The sequence below is a fragment of the Prunus avium genome, chromosome 6 (assembly GCF_965620075.1).
Source record: "Prunus avium chromosome 6, drPruAviu1.hap1.1, whole genome shotgun sequence".
Classification (NCBI taxonomy): Eukaryota; Viridiplantae; Streptophyta; class Magnoliopsida; order Rosales; family Rosaceae; genus Prunus; species Prunus avium.
The window spans coordinates 12983547-12998348 of record NC_142289.1 but is presented as its reverse complement, the minus strand read 5'-3'; the positions used below and the strand labels follow the sequence as shown (position 1 = coordinate 12998348).

The 14802-nt window shown below is 35.1% G+C and overlaps 1 protein-coding gene and 1 pseudogene across 4 annotated transcripts; one reads left to right on the top strand and one right to left on the bottom strand.

The window, feature by feature from the left end:
• Nucleotides 1-518: 518 nt before the first annotated feature.
• On the top strand, nucleotides 519-2764 carry LOC148293692 (uncharacterized; annotated as a pseudogene).
• Nucleotides 2765-4820: 2056 nt separating this feature from the next.
• On the bottom strand, nucleotides 4821-11497 carry LOC110772432 (adenine deaminase). Of its 4 annotated transcripts, none has more exons than XM_021976866.2 (7): nucleotides 11343-11497; nucleotides 9930-10026; nucleotides 9710-9780; nucleotides 8550-8834; nucleotides 8300-8378; nucleotides 7567-7675; nucleotides 4821-5112 (listed from the first exon to the last, which is right to left on the bottom strand). In XM_021976866.2, the coding sequence occupies exons 1-7, from the start codon at nucleotides 11364-11366 to the stop codon at nucleotides 5034-5036; spliced, it is 744 nt and encodes a 247-aa protein (XP_021832558.2). In that variant the 5' UTR covers nucleotides 11367-11497; the 3' UTR covers nucleotides 4821-5033. The 4 variants fall into 4 exon arrangements, with proteins under 4 accessions (XP_021832558.2, XP_021832559.2, XP_088110166.1 ...); XM_021976867.2 differs by having other exon boundaries at nucleotides 9710-9759; XM_088254040.1 differs by lacking the exon at nucleotides 11343-11497 and adding an exon at nucleotides 10695-11074.
• Nucleotides 11498-14802: the final 3305 nt, after the last annotated feature.

The window sequence follows — 14802 nt, the reverse complement described above, 5'->3', positions numbered from 1 at the left end:
TTACACGGTTAAAGTATCATTTGGCCGGATTTGATCCACTTAAGAGTGTAAAGAAGTGCAAAGAAGTACCACTAGATATTAAGAAGGAGGTAATTGCATGGATAAAGGATAAAGAGTCTAGCAAACAACATAAGAAATCTATTGAAGAAAACATAAGATCTACGACAAGAGAGGGATACATGGGCAATAAAAGTAGCAATCCTGTTGATGATGATGATGGTGGTGATGAGGATGGATATGCATATCCTCCAGACATGCACCGTACGGAGAAAGAAGATTACCTTGCTGCCATTAGAGCGTCGAAGCAAGAAGAACAGTTTAGACAAGGAGGAGTTTACGGAATGGGAAGCAAACGATTTTCAGGGGGAGCAAGTGGTAGTAGTCAACCGCAATACCGTCGCACTCAAAGCCTTCGAGACCCACTCTGATCTCCTCCAGTACCAATGCCACACAAGAACACTAGAGCAAAATAGAGAACAACCAAAGGCATGATGAGAAACTCAGTAGAGGTACTTGGAAGATACTACAACAAATTCTTCATACTTGATAATGTGGCTCTTCAAAAAGCAAGTTCCCCTAATTTCAAGAACATGATTGTTGCAACCCAACAAGCAGGTTTTGCTTTATTCCTTATGACTTTCCTTTCTTGAACTTAAATATTCTAAACACACCAATTGCTAATATGAGTTCGATTATATTAGGTCAAGGCATAGCCACACCATCATCGTATGAAATAAAGCATAAGTACTTAGATATGGAACACACAGACATGCAAGCCTATGTGGAAAAGGTAAAGGAAGATTGGGGCGTGTATGGATGCAAGCCGACGAGGTTGTCCACAATAAATTTCATGGTCTACTCAAACAGGAAAACAATTTTTTTGAAATCAGTGGATGCTTCAGATAAAACCAAGGATGCAAAGTACTTCGCCAAATTGTTGAAGGATGTCATCAAAGAGGTTGGGCCGTCGAATGTTGTTCATATTGTCACCGACAATGGTTCAGCCTTTGTTAAGGCTGGAGAGATGATGATGGAGCGGTACCTTATTTATTGGACTCTTTGTGCTGCACATTGCATTGATCTAATATTTGAAGATATTGGGAAGCAAGAGTCTGTGGCTAATGTCATAAATAAAGCTAGGAAATTAACCAACTACATTTACAATCATGGTTGGCTATTGGCTCAGATGAGGATCTTCTGTCAAGGAGATTTGGTCTGACCCGGTGCAACTCGGTTTGCGACAAACTACATCACCATCAATAGCATCTTAAATAAGAAAGCTGGGCTTATGCAACTTTTTACAAGTGAGGAATGGTATAATAGTCGATTCAGTGAATCAGAATAGGGGAAGAGAATTGAAAGTCGAGTACTTGATCATAGATTATGGGATACCATGGAAGGAGTGCAATCCATCTATAAGCTTTTGTATAGCATCCTGCGAATTGTTGACACAGAGATAGTTCCGACCATGCCTATCTTATATGATATGTTTCACATAATGAAAGAGAAGATTTCTAAGTTGAAGGGAAAAAAATGGATTCTCAAAATCATCAATCACAGATGGGATGTCACATTATCTCGTCCATTACATCAAGCTGGTATGTTTTAATCTTTTAGTAAAAACGTGCATCAATTTTTAAATTTATACAACGGGCATTAACTAATCTTCATATTTGTAGCCCACTACTTGAACCCTAGATATCAATACGAAACAAGGGTTGGCCACAATAAAGAGTTACTTTGAAAGGTTGAATCCAACTGGGGATAGAGGTTTGCAAGCATTTGGGGCCGAGGTAAGTGAACACAAAACAATGTCTTCCTCATTAAGTTTAGTTTTATGCATATTGAACACAAAACATTGTGAATCCATGTGATAAATTTTAAAGACTGTAGAAAGACGTTTCGCACTGAGATGGCTGTCAAATCAAGAAAATTGATCCCTCCAGCAGAATGGTGGAATCTTCATGGTGATTCTGCCCTGAACTTGTAAAAAATTGCTATGCGTATATTGTCACAGACAGCATCATCATCGGCGTGTGAGCGAAATTGGAGTACATTTGCTCTTATTCACACGAAACAAAGGAACCGTCTTGCATATACTAGGCTGGAAAAGATTGTTTTTTGCTATTATAATATGAAACTTAAGCTACGTGATGAAGAGGCCGAAATGAACAAGGTTGCAAAAAATGACTACATAGACCTTCTTGACATTGCAGGGCAACCATCTGATGATGATAATAATCCAATTCAACAATGGATTATGATAGCTCACTTGGATGATGAACAAGGCAACCTTGATGCCGTTAAAGCACAACATGTTGCCCAAGAAGGAGTTGATGTTGATAGAGTCATATCTGAAGATGTTAGGAGTGGAGATACTTCATCATTTGAAAGGGATATGCTTGGACCTCGGCAAGGTGAAAGACGTCCCTTGAGAGATGATGCCAGTACTAGTAGAAAGGAAAGTTCATCCAATTCGTCAGATAATGATGGAGGAAGTAATGCTGGATCAAGAGGTAATGAAGAAGGAAGACAATATAGCCCATTTACTATCGAGGCTGATTTTACTCATGCCACCCAAGATGAGGATCATGGATGCAGAGAAGCTGGACCTGGCATTGACGCAATTGGGAAGCAATACTCAAGGAAAAGAAGCCAACCAATCAATCCATCTGAAGATGACATGGCGATCAGTTTTGGATCTATGAGCATAGGAACTAGACCTAGTACTAACTCAAATGAATCTTATGATGGCTATGGTTAATGTCATATCTGATTATAGTGGAACTAGTTATGGAGCTCAAGATGATGAAACAGATTATGGACCTACTAGTTGGGTTAATCATAACTATCCCATATATGGAAGGACAATAGGGAGCTCAAGAGAGACATATGTGCACCATGTTCAAACATGGCTTATAAACTGCTCGGGTTACATGACTTGGTATGACTATTGTATGAATCTAGATGGTTGTTCCTCATTTTTTAAACCTCATAGGAGCTCTTCATTTATGTAGTTGGACACTTATCTAAATTGTAATCTAATGTTTAAATAAACTATGAATTTATGCATGGTTTATTCATTCTAATAAACATTTTATTTTCAAACTTTTCATTAATGCGCATTACATACCACTTATATTTCATCATATGTATATCTTATTATTAGTAAATTTTGAGTTTTATTTGTTCAATACATTCATTGATAATGTACATAACATCTATGAAAGTTTTAGACCAAAATTATGTATTTCAATGCTTATATCTGTCATTTTTGTTGATTTTTTCCGATACCTAAAATGATAACGATATATCCCCCGAAATATCCGTAAATTGGAGGCCACGGCCGATATTTTAATCCTTGGTTGGTATAGAGAAAATGGTTGGAGAGTGAGGAAGAAGAAGATGGAGATAAACAGGTCGAAGAAGAAGATGGAGATAGACAAGTCAAAGATGAGATGTGTAGTGCAGGTAGGGACGAAGAGGGAAAATTGAAGAAAAAGAGGAGATGTCTGATGGGTCTCAATTGGGTATATGGGTTTTGTTTTACCCGTTTGTATGTGAAACCTATTAAAACCATGTTTTAATCTTAATCGTTCAATTTAATCCAATGGTGTTCTTATATAAAATTCTCATTTATTGTTCTCACTAGATAATCGCCCAAAGAAGAGAGGTGTGGTTGTTGTGGCTGATAGACTTGGGGAAGCTATTCAAACTCAAAAATGGTGAAACCCATTAGACACAAGTTGTTAAGAAAATTAGGGCCCATTTGGTATCCTATTTAGATCCAATTTTAGAAACTCAAAAACAGATTTGCCCCAAAAACCTGTTTGGTAGGCCCATTTTTTAAAACCCAAACCCAAAAAAAATTCAAAAACACCTTTATTATTAAAAACAAAAAAAAAGTGAGGTTTTAGAGTTTCTCTCTCTCTCTCTCTTGCACACCACCAGAATTGATTGGGTTTATGCCTCACATCTTTTTCCTTTTCTTTTGTTAATTTCAATTTGGGATTAGGGTTTATGATTTTCTGATTTTAATTTCCATTTTTTTTAGATCTTAAAAATAGTTTGGAGTTCAATACCAAACAAGTTTTTAGATCTTAAAATCACTATTTGAAAACTCATGTTTTTAAAAAGAATCATAGTTTTTTAGTTTATTTTTTTGAGTAGGATACCAAATAGGGCCTTATGGTTTCTTCGTTATTCTATTTGAACCCAAATTTTTAAACTTAAAAACAGAATTTGAGCTCAAAGCCCTAATATCTATTTGGCAAGGCCAGTTTTAAAAACCCAAACTCAATACTTGAGATCAGAAAGTATGGTTTTTTATTTATTTATAATTTTTTTCATGTCTTCTCTCTTGATCAAATTGTTTAAGATTTATAAACAGTTTTCAAGTTTTATTCCAAACAAGTTTTGAAACTTAAAAATGAATTTTAGAACTCCTTATTTTTAAGAAAAATTAAAATTTTTGAGTTCCCTACTTAGATAGGATACCAAACGCGGTCTGTCTTTTTATTTTTTCTGTCATTGCCTTTGTTGTTTGGATTTAGAAATTGGGACAAAGCTGCCGGGTGGTAACGGGAGTGGGAATGGTTGAACTAGTGTGAGTGATGGGGTTGGAGTTGAAATGACCATGTTACCCCTAAATTGAACATAAATTATAACGGAGGACCAACACCGCTAACGAAAGTGGGGTGAAGGGACTACAACAACCATTTTTCGAAATCAAAGATTTTTTTGTTTTTACTTTCAAGAAATCCAAAGATTTTTCTTTCAGAAACCCATTAATGTACTTTTTTCGGTTTGAACGCCAAACAAGATGGGAGATTATTCAAATTAAAAAGTATGCTGTCAGCTTTCAATAGCTGCAAACCACATAGCATTACTACAACACCACAATCTAATTACCCATATACAGAAGACACCAGAAAAGGCCAAATATTTACATTACAAAGAAGGTTAATTCAGAAGTAGCCCTCAAGACACAACAGCAACTAAGTCATTTGAAGCATGAATGAGGTGGCAGCGAATTAGACATGAATGAAACCATCTGCACTCTGCCGAACTCTCAATGTCAGATATATCAAAACCAATGTCCCCAAACTTGACCTGGAAAACAGAAATTGATGATTGTCATTCATAGAAAAACGATGGAGAAGAAAAGGAAAACCGAATTTCCTGGGTTTACAGCATATATTACGACCATAAATGTAGGCATATCAGTATCTGTACAAGCAGTTTCAACAAAAGCATCATGACCCTTAAAAATGAAGCACACCTTTCTTTAACCATTGGAATTCAGGTTTGTTTACTTGTTTTGGAACGAAAATAAAGCAATTGCCATTTGTGGAAAGGGTGATCTAGTTTCCAGACCACAAAGCACAATTTGTACACTAGTAGTAAAGCAGTAGAAAACCAAACACATTAAAAATATCAAACAAGAATGCCAAGTTCTGCATGACTCAACCAAACTTAAAAATACATGGAATGACTAAATCTTGTTACAAAGTACTAATATCCTCAAGTGTCAAGTACGAAGATGAAGCATTAGACTAAAATGAACATCATCTCAACTACTGTAGATGTATCATGTGATTACCATACTTTATGCACGTCTTCCTTTGCAACCTACCTCTTTTCCATAACTTTCTGCAGTTTCCCATTCTAGTTCACATCTAATGTCCTGATGTTTTGCTTCTTTTTTTGTTCTGTGGTAACTAACCTACTTAGTACCAAGCCAAAGAAAAGGTGACAGCCAACACAAAGCTGAATGCAAAAGATTATAGACCAAAGGAAAGAACAGAACCTGACCGAAAAAAGAAACAAGTTAAAGAAGCTCTGCTATTCCACTTAAATAGCAAGCACCAAAAGATGCAAAGAGGGAAAACTTTCCACTAGTCTTTGTACTGCCTCTTCACGCAGGCAACAGGCCCATTCCAAACCACATCACTATTAGAGCTAGAACACCCAACTACTGTCATGCAAAAGATGAAGGTCCATAAGTCCAGGTATAGGACAGTAGACAAGAGAAGGGCCACAGAATCTGTTGGTGCCTTACACAGAGAGCACCAATTAGCGAGCACTTGCCCCAGAAGAATCAGATTTTCTGTAGCTAAAATTTTAGGTAAATCGGGAAGCTGGTACTAGTATTCTGGATTTTATTGTGTGCTGCACAACAATCCCACTGTAATATACTGTCCCTAATTTAATTGGTTGACCATGAATTTTTACTAGCAATTTCCACACCATCCTACTGATACTGACTACCCATATCTCTCAGATTCCGAAAAACTGCAATCGTGTTTTGTCCCTACATCCCATCTTTTGCACAATTTTTGAAATTTGAAGCTCAACATCAAAAGCAGACGCACTGCACAAAAACAGGAGGTAAAAAAACAACACAGTATATTGACTCTTTCAACCAAATATTGACCAGTAATCTTCACCATACTATAATGGCTTCACTCACAAAACCTTATCTTCCTCTATTTCTAGCAATTCTCCTGCTCACTGAATTATAAATGGCACAGGTTCAGCTTTACATTTTTAGTGGTAAGCATCCTGTTTCTGATGCCAAGCTTTTTCATAATTGGCTGCCATATTGTCCCTTTCTGCTTTCTAGGCACCAAACTTGGTAGAAAGAACTAGAGACACTGAACAGGTTATGCAGAATTCCCAAATGAAGGACATGAAGTTTTGACAGTGTATGTAGCTGGTGATGTAATCGTGTTCAAGGGCTGAGCCACCTTCAGGCCAAAGGTGAATACTTTGGCTTCTCTTTTTGGTTTTCCAAAAGTTTTTCTGGTACATTTGTTCGTCTTTCTTACTAGATTATTGATATTCTTGAAAAAATAAAAAAAGAATAGTACCCCAAATTGATTTTCCAAAGAAACCAATAACTAGTCAAATAGGTTTAAATTAATTTTAAGATTAATCTAAACATGACACTTAGAAAGAATTAAGACCAAATATGTTGAATCTTGATACTCAATGACTGTATAAGATGACTCTACGAGACCTGAGATTAATTGTTGGTGAATCATTAGAGTCTTAAGTTATGTCATGATAAGATTCAGTAGTTTAGATTAAATGTTGCTGCATTATGATACTTAGTGATTGCACACTATACCTTGTTTGAAGAATGAAGACCTGAACATTAAGCATGATACTTAGAATGGAATCTGAGCACTCAACAAACTATTTTAATTTGAAATATTTGAAAACTTTAATATTCACATCAATTAAACCCTATGCTAAAAAGCCACCGTTCTCCATCCTACTGTTGTTCATGACAGTTACAAAGTGTCAGATCAAATCAAGTACTAACTTGAGAATATAACGATTTCTACTGAAAGTGTGTATGTAAAACATTAAAGTTTAGAATTCACATCAATCCAACTAAAACATTATATGTCATTGTCATGATAATCACAATTTGTCTGATCAAGTCAATTTCTTGTTTAAAGTCTCATCATGACATAAAATACATAGTATTCTGGAAGAAAGATTTCACAATTGTAAAAAAAATTATATTAGTAGCAGCTTGTTTATTTTACTACTTACAAGATTGAAAACAGGAAAACGACTTTTCTGGAATCAAATGAGGCAGTGCGTTTGCATCTTCTCCACCGGTTGTTTGGTGTTTCATGAACTTTCTCAGGCACTGGGTTATCTGTTGAAAATATGAGAATCAAATCAACTTCTCATTTACTGTGTAGAAAAGTGTAAAAATATTAGTGAGAGAGACTTCTGTGGACAAGTCATCCATCTCTTAGATAAAAGTGACAGAGCCTCAAAGTAATGCTTCTAGAAAAATTTATTATATTTATGCAATATGCATCTTAAGCAGAAAACCCCAGAAGATTCAACATATTGTGGCCTTAGAGAACATAAATAATAAAAAAAGGGATAACATAGAGTCCTGATAAAGGTTTAAACTTTAAACATCAGGTGACCCCTTCTAGTTTTTCTTTCTTTTTTTCTGGTCAGATCTTCTAGGTTTTCTATCTTTAAGTTCAGGTCAAATGCTTTTAAAGGTAGAAGAATGCCGTTGAAACGGAGAATGAGAATAGTTTAAAGTTCACTCAGGATTGACTTGTTACTAAGTCATTATGGCTCCAGTTGGGCTAAATCTTACACACCTCACAAGGTACATGGAAACTCGGTACAAGAATCTGTATGTTATGACTTATCACCAGGATTATCATTATATTCTTTTTGGTTGCAAAGTTGTACGGAAAAATAATGACTCAAACAACATAATAATTTAGAAACAAACAGAACAAATCTTACGCACCTCTTGAAGTGCCATGGTTGAATAGAAGATGCATAAGTTTCCCACCTACTTTTAGGCTTGCCTGTCTGCGAAACACCCTCTGAAAGTGTTGTAACCCACTGATATTAAAATTAGAAATAGTTGAAAACAGAAAACGTCGAAAGTGATGGAAATTAATGGATGAAAAGAAATTTTTGGAACATCTCTAGTTTGCAGTTTATTCTAGATAAATCAAGGATATACAATTAAAAGATGACCACTTGTAACTTACAGTGAGTAAACCCTCACGTTTCAAACTTTCGATAGCTTCCTCTTCAGATTCTGGTGCTTGAATACATCCCTTCTCAAGATCTATCTCAATGATGCATGGGGGATGAGAATCTGCCATGTTTGCTTGTGAATCAATGCCGTTCTGGCAAGTCGACTGAGCATCCATGCACATCTGACTTTTAGATGAATTATAAACTTTTAAAAAGTTCAAATAGCCCAATACTGAAGCACATTGTAAACTGTTGCCTTCTTCGGGCAACATTGAAATGCTAAAGACATCTGGGGCCTGCACAACAGAAAACTTCAAAATGCTGTGAACTTGAAACAGAAAAGTCTTTACTTTACTTAAACAGACTCCTTGACTCAACGATAACCAAAATGGGTCTACAGTAGGAGCCAATAGTAACTGAAAGGTCAATGGAGAATCCATAAATAAATAAAAATGACTGTATTAATGTATCCAGGTGAGTTAAGTCAAAAGGTCCTATCCAGGTGTAAGATGAAAACGTCAATTAGTCACTATGTATCCTCTTTTGTTGAATAAATGAAAGCCAGACCGAGTTCAATGTCAACTTGTACACACATTTTCGATTTCTAATGTAAATTATTAGACAAAGTCATACACCCGTAGGTGTATTTATGCGCACAAATATATGTATATGTAGAAAACTTATAAGGAGGCCTTCAATGTGGTCTAATAATCCAAATCATCCATTTGTTAAATCCCTATTCAAGGAACCCCTTACAAAAAAACAAAAATAAAATAAAATAATAATAACCAAACCAGGAACCATTAAGTCATCTAAATATGATCAAACAAATAGACACCCAATGTGTTCCAGATAAACACTGAACATGATAGTTAAATGATCAAACTTTTACCGGTTACTAACTTTTTCCTTGGATGCTCCCTAATTAATGATCCAAAATTTAGATGGTTCAGATCATTGGACCACATTCAGGGATGGACCCAACGATGCTATCCTGTTTACTTCTTAGAAAACGGGATACCACTAGAAAGGACTAGTATATATAGGTGTGAAATTATGTATGTATTCCGTGTTTAAGCATTAAATTAGCAATCAAAACAGCAGAACTTCCAAAAAAAAAAGCCTAAAATTATTCCAGCACAATATTAAATATTAGAAGGTGGAAACTTACATGTGAGCTGTAAAAGGGACCATTCAGCTTTGCTGGAAGTGGAGCCTTCTCTAAAAGAAGAGACAAAATATCTGGAATGAAATGCCATTATATATATTGAAGGAGCTAACAGAGCTTACATGAACTAATTATCTACAATTATCTTTTCTTCTTTAGCACAGAGGAGAGAGAGAGAGAGAGAGAGAGAGAGAGAGAGAGAGAGAGAGAGAGAGAGATATACCAACAGAGCAATGCTGGTCGACTTCATCAATAGTTTGCTTTAGCAATTTAAAATTTGAACAGCTAACAGGTATGCTGCAACTTTGATCCACACTTCCCTGGATGTAAGGTTTTCCCGGCCAGTAATGTATGTGTTAGATTCATGCATGCATAAAACTGTACCTCAAAATAAAATTTAACATTTAACATATGGTATTGATTGGAACTACAAACTGGAACAAGACCGCTTCTATATGATGATTTAAAGAACCAAGAGAATTCCAAAAATTCTAAACAAGGAGATAAGTTTTTGTTTTTATTTTTTTGGTGGTTGCCTTTTTCCCCTCTGGCCACTGAAGGGTTGAGAAATTTAGACAAGGTTATTGAGAATTGAGGGTATTGAGCCCATAGTAGTCAAACATTCTTCCTTTTCACTGAATATGCAAGGGATACAACATTAAGCACCTGAATCCAATATTTGTGCTCATGTCATTTTGGCAGCATGCAAGCATTTAACTTCAAAATAATATAGCTAGGAGACTTTTTCCTGAATTTATTGATAGGTTAGGTACCTAAAAATAATATAAGACAATCTTAATACTAAAGAAAGACGACATTGACTTGCAATTCAAAAGTTGAACAACCGAATTTCAAGCACAACAAAAAAAATTTAGGAAAGCAGTAAGCAACCTTTGATTAGAAAGGGGTATCAACGCCATGACTTGTAAAGACTACTCTAGTTCTACTAACATTTCTTTTCTCCTTCATTGAAAATAAAACGACTTACTAAATGAAGTGAAGAAAATACAATAGCATTGTCCATCAGTCCACCAACAGTACAATAAAAGTCTCTATCAACCAGCTAGCTATGTCTTGACCAAGAATGAAAGCTCAACATAAAAATCTCCACCAATCCGCATGAAGAAAGAAAAAGTGTTAAGGGGACATCTCTAAACCTATTCGATACCGATGCCTACAACGAAGCCCATCAGAAAATCAGTCTTGTAATGCAGTTTCAACGAAACCCACTTCATTTCAGAGCCAATCAGCCTTGAATTGAACCGTTGTTAGTAAACTGAGAGTGAGTGAGCTAGTATTCATGAACCCAACAGATACCAGATTCTGCTGGGTGATGACAAATTAGAAAGGCTTAGAATTATGCGCTTGATTTTGTAGTGCATCTAAAATTCTAGCGAGATTATTAGTTGAAAATACCAATTTTTTACCACCTTCGAAGTTAAATTTCTTAGTAAGAAAAAAAACGTACAGTTGAAGTTGAACCTAGAAGCAAGTCGATTGGACAGGAAGAGCATATGTAGTGAGCAAAACTTCAAATTTAAGAGTCCGTAAACTCAAAGACAGTGTAAGCTTCGCAATGCAGAAGAGAAATGAGATTATTCATTTGGAAAATAGAAGATAAAGTGAAGGGATTTACCTCGTCGGAGGCATTTACAGCCATTGCAGAGAGATTGTGTTCCAGAGTGAAGTTAATCACTTTCACAATTTCACACAGAGAGAGAAGTTAACGTTACAACTTACATCGGATGAAGGTGCGCTTTTTTCTCTTTTTCTCTTTTCTTTTTTCTTTTCTAGCTACTAGTCTTTGACATAAAAATATTAGTAAATTCTTATTTGTTATCTAATAAATAAAAGCGTTAATTACAATTTAGTACCATGTTGTTACACACTTAAGATATACTAGCCTGTCTGCACGTGCTTCCGCACTTGTGAGAGGCTTTTTTAAAAAAAATTTAAATTTATTTTAGAATTAAAAACGATAATGGGTAGTTGTGTCCCATAAAAAGAGAATCCATTATCTAATTTTTCTTTTAATTTTAAAATTTTTTTAATATGAAAAAGTGTGAATTTACCATATTATCCTCATTTAATTAATAATTTTAATTCTTAATGTTTGCATTAACCAGGGGCATTTTCTGGTATTTTGAATGTTTCACCATTCTCTGTCTTTTGCTTTATATATATAGATTAGTTCATATATTTTCAATTTTTACAATCACATACCCCGATCTTTTAAATTTATTATAATATGATTATGCCGTTAGAGTTTCTGTCAGATCTCTCTGTTAATTGTCTGTGGCACAAGTGATCTCACATTTTCTTTTTTTAATTTTAAATTGATTAAAATATAAATAAAATATTAAAAACAAAAAAAAAAATTAAAAATAAAACTCTCTCTTTCTCTTTCCTCTCCCCCACCAATTTCTTCTCCTCCTCTCCTCTACGCTCATCCTCTCCCTCATCGATTTCTTCTTCCCCCCATTCCCATGACCACCACCTGCCCCCACCCTAGCCGACAACTACAAAAAAGAGAAAACAAAAAAATCATCGTCAGAACCCAAAACCCCAGCAACTACAGAAAAGAGAAAAAAAAAAAAAACTTAATATCACAAAACGTCCTTCAGGTTTACGAAATTATCAAATTGCATCCTTAATGTTTTTTTTTGTCATTTGTGGTCCTCCATATTAGTATGTGTGATCACAAATGGTTCATGCGGTTAGGTTCTGTCAAAAACTTCATTAGTTTGCTGATGTGGTATATATATATCACAAAACATCACTCAAGTTCACGCACCTATCACAAATAGTCCATGCAAAAAAATTTAATTTGTTAATTTAAAATTCATTAAATTTTGGTTTTCTTTTAAAAAATTTTAAATATATATATTGTATTTTAAATACATGTGAAACTATATTTTTGAAGGTGTAAGCTCTACATATATGCCACATCAACAAATTAATGAAGTTTTAAAAAATAATTTAAAATTTATAAAATTTAAAAATGAAAAAACCATTTATAGAAGATTTTAACCTTGAGGACCATTTATGAACCCTAAACTCTTGGTTTTTTCATTTTTAAGTTTTATGAATTTTAAATTATTTTGAAAAAAACTTCATTAGTTTGTTGATGTGATATATATGTGGAGCTCACATCTTCAATAATATATGTCACGTGCATTTAAAATTCATAACATTTAAAAAAGAAAACAAAAATTTTATGAATTTTAAATTAAAAAATTTCACAGGGACCATTTGTGATATGTGTGTGAACCTCAAAGATGTTTTGTGATATATATATATATATATGCCACGTCAGCAAACTAACGGCGTTTTTTACGGAAACTAACAGCAAAGACTATCTGTGATCACACATACTAACCTTGAGAATCATGAATGATAATAAAAAATAATTAAGAATCCAATTTGATAGTTTCGTAAACCCTAGAGACGTTTTGAGATATTAAGCCCAAAAAATAATCATCCATAGAACCCCCAGTGAATCCAACAACCCAGACCCCATCCCCCCGATTTCCCTTTGTTTGAACTCCAGGCTTGGGTGTCGTTGGTGCTTGTGGATCGTTTGGATGCTGCCATTGGAGCCGATTTTCCTTGGGGCTTCAACCCATATTGTTCGGTTAAGACACCAAACTCGTCCATATCAGAAATTGAGAGAAATGGGCCACAGTTGAGCTACAAAAAAATCGAAATTTTGACAAAAATAAAAAATGGCTTTGATTGAGCTATGAACAGAGGATTTTGTTGAACAAAGAAATTCAAAATCTGTGTATATCTAATTGATCTATGATCTACACTGTGAAATTGGGAAAAGAAACAAAAATTCAAAAAGTAAAATAGGGATGAGTGTAGGGGTCTGAATGAGAAATGGGTGTAGGGAACGAAGGTGGGGATGGTGGAAAAGAAGAAGAGGGAGGAGGAAGAAGAAGGATGGGGCGGCGGAGATGCTGGGTTTGGGTTGGGGGTTCGTGACGGCTGGGGGTCTGGTCGGGATTAATGGTGTGGGTTGGGGGTTTTTAATTGTTGTTACATTTTTAATTTTTTATGTTTTTTTATATTTAAGTTAATTATTTTTAACTCCAAATTAAATATTTTTTAATTAAGCAAATTAACAGAATTGAGACATGAGACTAAATTTGTTAACTATTGCAACTACAATGATGAAATCGGAAAAATTAAATTACGGTGACCAAATTTGATTTTGAGATAAATTCTAATAACAAAAAATGTAATTAACCCTTTTATTATATGTAAACCAAAAATTAAAAGATTAGCTGCATGCGAAACTTAAAAGTTGAGGAAAAGGTTTCATGGCATGGCACGGACATTCAGACAAAAAGTTAATCAAAGATAAGACTAGAGGGAGTCACGGGCTCCTTTTAACTATTTCAGTGGTCCCACCCCCACCTTGCTCTCCTCCTGTGAGGCCGTGACATTGTGACTGCGACGTGGTACGGCGCTGGAGTCTAAAATTGGAGAGAGTATTGGGTAGGAGAAATTGTTGTGTAGGGCTGTTGCATAGAGCAGTGGGACCCGCCCTCTTGTGAGTGTGCTGGTACCTAATGTTTTCTGATTATGTGGTTTTGCTTTTGCTACTGGGAATTAATGATCATCTTCGACATACAATCATGTTTGGATGTGGTTTTCGAAATGATGAGACTTCCTTTTGCTTGGTTGTTTCAACTTTCATGAATGGCGTTAATGCCAGTACAATTTGCGCATGATTCATTTTCATGGATCACGAGTCTTTGCATTTACATGCATTTAGTTTAATTTGAACTATCACAATAATCCAATGGTAAAAAAGCAGGCTTGTGTCATACATAGTTTCAAAGAAATGTTCTTGTGAGCATGCTGTGCCACAGATCTGCAACTGACATGATTGATAATGACACTGCAATTCTCAGATCAATTTATCATGTGTCCATCTTAGTAACATGAAGTAAAGCCTAGCTACACAATTAAACGAGAAGTATAAAATGACACTATGTTTGAAAACACAAAAATTCATATATATATATATAGAGTGCGGCTATTTCCACCCACTTGTCCTATTTTCCCACCCACCTTATCTTTAAACT

Excerpts from the sequence above, each read along its gene's own strand:
- LOC110772432 (XM_088254040.1), bottom strand. The coding sequence starts at position 10,730 with ATGGACAATGCTATTGTATTTTCTTCACTTCATTTA. Across the intron at positions 8,835-9,709 it reads GTCCCTTTTACAGCTCACAT|GCCCCAGATGTCTTTAGCAT; the intron begins GTAAGTTTCCAC and ends TCTGTTGTGCAG. Across the intron at positions 5,113-7,566 it reads GTTTTCCTGTTTTCAATCTT|GTCAAGTTTGGGGACATTGG; the intron begins GTAAGTAGTAAA and ends TCTGTTTTCCAG.